General features: G+C 34.7%; 1 protein-coding gene across 2 annotated transcripts; it reads left to right on the top strand.

Annotated features, from left to right (window-relative positions):
• The first annotated feature begins 2,140 nt into the window (after positions 1–2,140).
• Positions 2,141–7,882, top strand: LOC122045637 (protein RETARDED ROOT GROWTH, mitochondrial-like). Of its 2 annotated transcripts, none has more exons than XM_042605951.1 (7): positions 2,141–2,609; positions 2,724–2,838; positions 3,840–4,002; positions 4,913–5,061; positions 5,144–5,295; positions 6,910–7,024; positions 7,640–7,882. In XM_042605951.1, exons 1-7 carry the CDS (start codon positions 2,182–2,184, stop codon positions 7,736–7,738), a joined length of 1,221 nt encoding a protein of 406 aa, XP_042461885.1. In that variant the 5' UTR covers positions 2,141–2,181; the 3' UTR covers positions 7,739–7,882. The 2 variants fall into 2 exon arrangements, with proteins under 2 accessions (XP_042461885.1, XP_042461884.1); XM_042605950.1 differs by lacking the exon at positions 7,640–7,882 and adding an exon at positions 7,104–7,541.
• The last annotated feature ends 793 nt before the right edge of the window (positions 7,883–8,675 follow it).

Raw genomic sequence — 8,675 nt, 5'->3', positions numbered from 1 at the left:
GTAGGAGCCCTAATCTCCGAACCTCGTTACATCCATCGAGTTTGAGGTTTGATTTCTTTCTTTGTCGCTTCTATTGTTTTATTTCCGCTGCGCTAACTCGACATTGTAGAAAGAATCGAACGAATTGGGGTCGGCTATTCACACCCCCCTCTCTAGCCGAGTACGAAGGATCCTAACATCCATTTCAAACGGGCGCATCCCATCGTAAGTGACGTCGCCGCCACACAAGGATCGACACGTGGCGCTCTGTCACCGAGTACAATTAATGCGCGTCATACCGCGCATGCTGTGACTTAATGAGAAAGATTTGCGCGATTTTCGGGAGATTCAGGCGAACGAACATTTATCCGAACGGATCAAAGAATATTATAGGCGACGACCGCCCGCTCGGACATGCAGTCCAGTCAGTCGGACTTACTGCCTCCTTCGACTAGACTTGAAGGGAAGGCAAGTGATCCGGCAGTAGACCAAAGGTAGGCTGATTAAGCGAGCCGAGCAGATGGGTAAGTCCGAACGGAGCTGGGTAGGTCCAAGCGGAGATAAAGTTAACCCATTCAGGGGCTTGGGTTTCCGACGCCAAGGCAGGGAGATCGAAGGGCCGAGCGGGAGTACGCTCGGGCCGAGCGGAAGTCCGCTCGGCGGAAACATGGGCGAGGGTAAAAGGTGGCCGAGCGGCTCATGCGCTCGGCCCAGGATCTGGGATATTAGCAGGAGCATGTCTGATGATTAGGCCGTACACAAAATCGCGAGATGGAGGATCTTACCGTCACATCATGGGAAGGTGGGCGCAGTAGCAGTATGGTCTCAGGACGTTTCCCTGACAGATCCATATTCGAGCATGATCCTTCTGATAAACCCATACTTGAGCATGGTCAAAGGCATGTGGTTGATTTGACCGGAGCATTCAGGTCTCCTCCAGAGGTCTATATAAGGCCTCCATTTCTTCACCGGAGGTATGAAAAATCTTAATTGGAGAGCCACCTCTTTGTTATCCCTCGCCTAACTTGAGCGTCGGAGGGCCGTCGCCGGGACACCCCTCCCGGCTCGGTTTTGTTGCAGGTTCACCGGAGCATTCGAGGATTCCGCAGGAAGCGCCACGTGCCCAGCGTCCCTTGACTCCTGATTCGGATAGGATCAGGGTCTTTGAAAATCTTGGATTTTCGAGTGTCACCCGGCTTCTTTATGAAAAAAAATAATTTAATTTAATATTATACTTATCTTAGTAAAAAAAAATTAAGAAAAATATAATTTTAATATTATTGGCCTAAAATATTTATAAAAGCTTTTTTGATCATAGTGTTGTCAATTCTAAGATGTGGGATCAAAAAGAACTATATTTTTTTTATATAAAACAACCAGAAAAAAATTAATGATTAGAAAAATTCATAATAATATATCGCAACCGAGTCTCGAACTCTAAATCACTGATTGTTTCGCTTGTGGAATTACTAATAAACTTTGAAATTATTTTTAATATGAATAGAAAAAAAGATATTAACGTAAATTCATTTTAGGCTTCACCAAAGTTAGTTAGTAAAGGAAAGAGATTTTTAATAAAATAGTAAGATGATTATTTTAAGTACAGATAAAAAAATATAAACATAGAGATAATTTTAAAAATATCATCACACTATAGGAATAAGTTTTTAAAAATGATAAGATATGATTTGAGTCTAGTTTTTCTAGTCTACAATCTTTCATCCTTTTTAATTCTTTCCATATTTACATCTCATATCCCGATCGAAATTGAGTTAAAATTGACTACGATCTCCTCTTGATTTACTTTTCCACCTAGATTATAATTTTGGATTGAGTTAAGTGGTCGGAGGGCATCGGGAGTGGATGGACATATGGTACAGAGCAGGAGACAGTCCGTCCAAGATATCTGATTTAACTAAAATTATAATTTAGATGTAAAGATGAACTCAAGAGAAATTATAATTAATTTTAATCAGGTTATTTATCGATTTTGATGTGTAAATTAAGGAAGGGACGCGCAAAGAATTAGAATTGTAGCATATGCACTCATGATTTTGCTATTAAAATTATTTTATGATGTAATAATTTTGATTAAAATTATTATAATAATTTAAAAATAATAATAATAATAATAATACCACTCACAGCGCTCCTTATTATTCGTCAAAACCAAGCCGGCCGCTCTTCTGATGTAACGCCGCCATGGCGATTTGGGAGTTCGCCGCTTTCGCCAGGCGTCTCAGAACTCTACTCTCTTACTCCGCTTCTCCTCCTCCTCCTTTCCCCTACTTCCCTCCTCCCTACGGAGTCCTCCGCCGCGGTTCCTCCCAAATCCCATTCGCCTTCCTTCTCCCTGGTCGTGGCCTGTCCGCTGCCGCCTCATTCCTTCTCGTCCAGCCCCGCAGTCCCACTTTCCTCTTCCTTTCCACTGTTTCGACTTATGTAGGCGATCCCTTCTCGCGGCACTATTCCTCCACCCCTCCCGACCGCGAGGTCGAGTCGCGGGAAGATCAGCAGGCCCCCATCCCTTGCACCGTCCACGATGAGGAGCAGGGCAACCGCCTCTCGCAGGCCCAGCAGGAGAAGAAGAGCCGTTTTATCCCTGTCAAGGCTTATTTCCTTTGCACTAGGTGCGAGATTCGCTTCCATCTCTTGCGTTCACATAGGGTTGCAATTTTTATGCCTTTTGTTTTTTTTTTAAAAAAAATTGATTTCGTTGGTGGTGGTGTTGAATCGAATCGCAGTATTGATTTGAGGAGCTTGCAGGCCCAGAACGCGTTCAATGTCGTCTCTCCTCCAACCTCTCGCGCCACCAATTACATTGTATTCAGATACTATGATGTCAAGGACGATCCTCAGGTAAGTTACTCTTTATGTTGTTTTTTTTTCTTTTATAATTTTTTTTCATTCTGCTTGAAACTCATTAATCAAGCTCTTGTTTGACATGATTAAACTGTTATTGTCAAAAACTTCTTTATGATCCCATTTCTTGGTAGATGACTACTTAGTAAGGGAAATGTATACTTAACGTTGAGACCCTTGCTTCAGTTAAATGCAGCAAGGCGTGTTAATTGTCCTTTGAATTATATTTAATTGGGAGGTGCAGTTATTAGTATTCAATGTAGTTGCCATTCAGATCGTGTATTGCCTCTCTACTGTTAAATACTAACATTCATAGTTCTCCTCAGTGTGTAATTTGGATGGATGGTGTAGGGTGATTCCCATCTATTTAAACTTCTTAGTAACTGTTTAGAAGAGTTATAAAAATGACTGAAAGCAAATAAGCAATTCCTGATTATTTTTTTTGCCATTGTTTATTCCTTCTCTATATAAAAGTAACTCGGTCTTCGGTCTCTCATTGAAGAAAGTTAAATACAGAATGTTATCCATTCAAACTGTTGGAATACATACAAAATCATGGCATCATGTTTCCTTTCTTCTATTTTGTTTGCAACTAATCAGTTTAACAGTTTGAAGGTTGTAAAATTATTGATGGCATTCAAAACATTTGGATTTGTCGAAGGTTCCCAATGTGGAAAATATGTGCATCCCATTTATCTGTAGGCTTTTGACATTTTGAAATTTCATTATTAGATTGATCTTGATGAGAATTAGATTCTCGAATTTCCATTATAACCAGTAAATTGTAGGATCATGAGTAGAATGTGGAACCTAGATTTCAAGGACATACATGTTTCTGTTAACTGAGCTACTGCATTATGTATGTACTGTAACTGCAGCTGTTATTAGCTACTTTTAGGCGCATTGACCATAATTGAACTTCATGAACTTTTTTATTATTGAAATGTTAATCCGCTGTTTGGGTTCATGAAATCTAAATCTCCTCTTTAATGTAACAGGTTATGGTCAGTGGTTTACAAAGTGAAGCTTCTTGCCATTATATGGTAGTGTTTCATTATGGTTCAGTTGTGTTGTTTAATGTTTCTGATCATGAAGTTGATGGGTATCTGAAGATTGTTGAAAAACATGCTTCTGGTTTGCTTCCAGAAATGAGAAAGGATGGTAAGTGTTAAAAAGTTGCTTATTAGCTTCCTTTCTAAGGGCAAAAACACCACTTATGCATTGTTTTCTTCATACGTTGGAATCAGAATTCCTTCCGTAAATGCATATATCTTATGCATGACATGCAGCAGAACTAGTGGTGTGCCTCAGTATGGTTGAAAAATTAGGTTATAGGTCACTGTCAGAAAATATTAAAACTGGACTGACATGTAAAACGTACTTTTGTCCATCATATGCCCTCATTTTTACTACTAAATTTACTTTTAAATCACAATATATTATAAATTGTTTTAAATTAGAATGTGACCAGAATCTCTGAGTTCAAAATAAATATGCACAGTGTGAGTACATGTAAAAGAAAATCTAACTTTGATTTATCAACTTTCATTGGTTCAATTTTGGCAATGTGAAGACAAAGAACTCTCGGAAATCAAGACTAGAAAGATGTGCCGTATATTCTACCTCCTTTTTCAAGAAGTATGCATGGAATATGTGTTATAAATTTAGTAGATTCCCTATATATTCTTGGAGCTATTAGTGTAAAATTGTCTTGGTTTTTCTTCATTGTCTTTAATTGACTTGGTGCACTAATTTTACTCATTTTTTTAAAGCATTCTAATTTGTCCTATAAAGCATCATTTTATTCAGAATTGATACTCCCAGATAAAAGGAATAACAGTCTCATGGTAGTTATGGTATAGCTCTAAATTTGAGCATCTTTCTAGTTTTCTATTGCTTCTTTATTTGCATTGATTCAAAATTCTCTCCTTCACATGAATCTTGTTTTCTTCAACTAAGGTAAGGTTATAGGCATGCCCTCTTTTTTTTTTTACTATATTTATTGTTGAAGTTGAAGAAAGCAATGCTTTTCAACTTATTATTGTTTTTTTTTTAATTTTTGATGCTCCAGATTTTGCAATAGTTGAGAAACCAACTCTTGAAAATTGGATGCAAGGGGGACTTGATTATATAGTGCTGAAGACTTTGAACATGGATGGCATCCGAATCATAGGAAGAGTTCTTAGCCAAAGTATTGCTTTAGATCACTACATTCATCAAGTATGTTGCAGGATATTAATCAGGATCGCAAATGCATTGATCTTCTACTCTGATGGAAAACTTATACCCTCATATTTGTTAGGTTGATGGAATGGTGGCAGAGTTTGCAGAAATCAATCGTAGTTTGGAAAAGACTGGAATATCTACTATGAAACGGAAACAACTTTTTCAGTTGGTGTGGAAATCAAATTCAAATTTGACTGCTGTTATTCTCAAACTTGGGCTTTTTGAGAGGTAATGTTTGTGCTTCCAATCATCAATTCATCTGTTGTTCATTAATGTAGTTTTGGCAGTAATCCATCTATAACTAGACCCGACCTGGGTCTAAGTCTAAACCGGACCCGTAACCGGCCCGTCTAGACAGGCCGATGGGTTGGCCCCCGACAAACCGATGGTTCAACATTAAAAAAAATTAATTTTTTTAAATTTAATTTAGATTTTTTTAATCATAGTTTTTATTTGATAATATTTATAATATTTTAGTGATATTAATGGTGTGGTTGAATATTAATTAACCTATTCTAGCATTCTATTAAAGCTAACCTGTTAACTTATTTGTCTTGAATTTTCTGATGTCGAATTATTCTTCATTTCTATTAAAGCTAATTTTACAACATATTTGCTATGAATTCTTTAATGTGGGATTTTTCTTCCTTTCTAGTGAAACTAATTTTACAACTTATTTGCTGGTGGGACTATTCTACCTTTAACTCATTAAATTTATTAATCCCATTTAACTCTCTTAATTGATCATTAGTCGTATTTTATTATTTTATTAATTCAATGTTGAGTTTACAAAAACTATTTGACTTCTATATATCCAATAATAAATTTATCAAGGAATATAATTTATTTAATAATTAAATTATATATATATATATATATAGTGAAGACTATCTTTGAATACATAAAATTAATTAAAAGAAATAATTTATATGATATATATGTCTCATCATACTAAAATATAATAATATTAATGTTAAATAAAATATTATTAGTTTCAAGAGTTAATATCAAATTCTTCTGGATCTATTTAGACTTTCGACTTTTGGGGAGCTCTAGTAGCCATAAAAAGAATAAAAGAAATGTAACATTCAAAGGACGAAATAGAAATAGAAGGTTTTAATACTGAAATATTAATGAAGCCCATGACTTTAATTTTCTTATACTCTAAGGAGATACATAACTTAAATATGTGTAAGCCTTTTTGTATTTTATTTTATTTTATATATATAAAGTTATAATTTTTTTAAAAAATAATAATAATCTTAAACTGTCGTGAACCGTGAACCAAATCGTAACCAACGGTTCTGAATCGTGAATTGTAACCATCTTGGACGATTAAGATTAAGGGTCAATTTTTCAGAAATCATCAAATTGGCAGTTCTCAACCATGTGGTCAGGTTTATCTATAACTATCTAGATCTCTGATATTTCTATCTAGTGGTGTTTCCTTCTTATCTTAATATGTGTTCCGTTCTTTCTTTGAATTTTAAATTTCGTTTGCGGAATCATAGGTTCTCGTTGATATGTGGTCAGTTTTATTTCCTGGAATTGTTAACAGAGTCCGTAGCTTAATTGCAGAATTTCATCCACAAAATCCTGTGCTATGGTTTTGCTTAATTTTAATATCTGCTGTTATATATCGGACTTGCATTTGCTACTCCAGTTTGTAAGTGAAATATTTTTAATTAATGCTTTGTTAAGTGCTTGAGAATATGCAGGACCTCTCTGGACGATCACTGATCAATCTTGGCTGTGCCTTATCTAATAGTTTCACGCTGATTAACTATTTACATCGACCCTAAAACTCTTTTGTATGGACTTATGCTATTCTCGTGTCTGCAGTTCAGATATTGCTTGGAGGAATGCTAACTATGCACAAGTGTGGGAGTATCTTCGGGACGAATATGAGCTATCACAGAGATTTGAAAATCTTAATTTTAAGCTGAAGTTTGTAGAGGTAAATCTCTCATGCCTTTATCATACTGCCAATTCTTTTATTTATTCCGTCCCATGTTAATCATTTGCTCATCGAGCAGCATAACATTAGTATCATCCAAGAAATCCTTCAGAATCGCACATTCGTTTTGTTGGAGTGGTTGATCATCTTTTTGATTGCTGTGGATATCGTCCTCTCTTACCTTTTACATTGAAAGAAAGTATCATTACTTCCGCAACCTGGCCAGGGTCCAAACTAGTCAATCAAACTGTTCAGTCGCCATGGTTGAACTTGCAGGCTTAATAACTCATTTGTCAGAGTTCCGAAAAAAACATATAAGATCAACTTTGAGGCTCTGGATAATTGTTTTTCTCTTGCAAATTTTGCATGCGAAGTTTTGGCAAGTGATTAGAAGGGAAAGGGAAAATGCAAATATTCTTTTGCAGTCGTTAGCATGGATTGCTACTGGTTAATTACCTTATGTATTGGATTAAATTGTGCAATCAAAATTTTCAGTATAGAGAAGATAGAGAAATTATTACTTGGTGTTACTGGCCTTAAGGTTGGGTTGTGGAACAGTGGAAGTAAGTTTTATGCTGATCCTCTAGACATTATTTAAGGTTTTATATTATGCAGTGTATTCGTAATTTGATAGCATCACTTATAAAGCCCCCACGGATTGACGTATATGGCTACCTCATTCTTTTGCATGCGCTAGCGAAGTCTCCTGTGTGATTTATTCTGTCAGGAAACCTGGAATCATCCTGGAGGGACTTAAGTTTCATCTTTTGTTACAGTTAGATATAGCATCACTTATAAAATTTATGCATAGGCAATGTGACATGTCTATAATTGACAATGTAATTATGGTGGTTAGGGATGCCTAAAATAATTAATGGAATGGAACTAATTCAAAATTTTATTTAAGTTTATTTGGAATTTTAATTTTTTTTTTAAAATATCAATTATTTCAATTAAATTGGTTCGTTTCAATTTTAAATTTTAAAAATTGATAAAATCAATTAAATTATTATTTTTATTAAATAATAGAAAATATTATAATTTTATTAAATTGATTAATTTTTTTTATAAATTTTTGTTTACTTTTTTTTTTAAAAAAATATGGTTAATTTGATTATCAATTGAATTAATTAATTTTATATTGGTCATGACAAAATTTGATGTGTTCGATTTATCAAAAAAATAATTTAATTCAGTTTTAATTAGTTTAGTTTGATTCTAACGAATGCTCAATTCTACTTGTATATATTCAACCATTTGTACTTAAGCCAATCTTATAATTAAAGTCTTCTGCTTCTAGTTGATTTGTAATTAATAGGTTCCCTAATTAAGCCAATCCAAAAATAATGAATGAATGATATCTATTATTTTTCTTTAATTATATATGAAATTGGTTCCCTAATTTATTTTTTGATAATTTAATTATTTAATTTTGTGTACAGACTAATCCTGAACTTTATTCTCTCACTTGTTGGAGTAAAAGTTAATATCGTTCATTCTAAACGATCTAGTAATACTGACTCTATGATAGAATAGAGATAAATAGATCCTGAGAAGTGCAATGATTATTTATATGAGAGTAGCACAACGGTTATTTATATGAGAGAAATCCAATATCTAACAAAATATTTTATACCTGTTAAAAATTAAT

Source organism: Zingiber officinale, chromosome 2B (assembly GCF_018446385.1).
Source record: "Zingiber officinale cultivar Zhangliang chromosome 2B, Zo_v1.1, whole genome shotgun sequence".
Classification (NCBI taxonomy): domain Eukaryota; kingdom Viridiplantae; phylum Streptophyta; class Magnoliopsida; order Zingiberales; family Zingiberaceae; genus Zingiber; species Zingiber officinale.
This window is presented reverse-complemented; position numbering and strand designations above follow the sequence as displayed.

What these genes read in the sequence shown, in the direction of transcription:
- LOC122045637 (XM_042605950.1), top strand. Translation starts at nt 2,182, where the DNA reads ATGGCGATTTGGGAGTTCGCCGCTTTCGCCAGGCGTCTCAGAACTCTA. An exon ending in TCCAGAAATGAGAAAGGATG is followed by an intron (nt 4,003 to 4,912) that starts GTAAGTGTTAAA and finishes TTGATGCTCCAG; the next exon opens with ATTTTGCAATAGTTGAGAAA. An exon ending in TTAAGCTGAAGTTTGTAGAG is followed by an intron (nt 7,025 to 7,103) that starts GTAAATCTCTCA and finishes CTCATCGAGCAG; the next exon opens with CATAACATTAGTATCATCCA.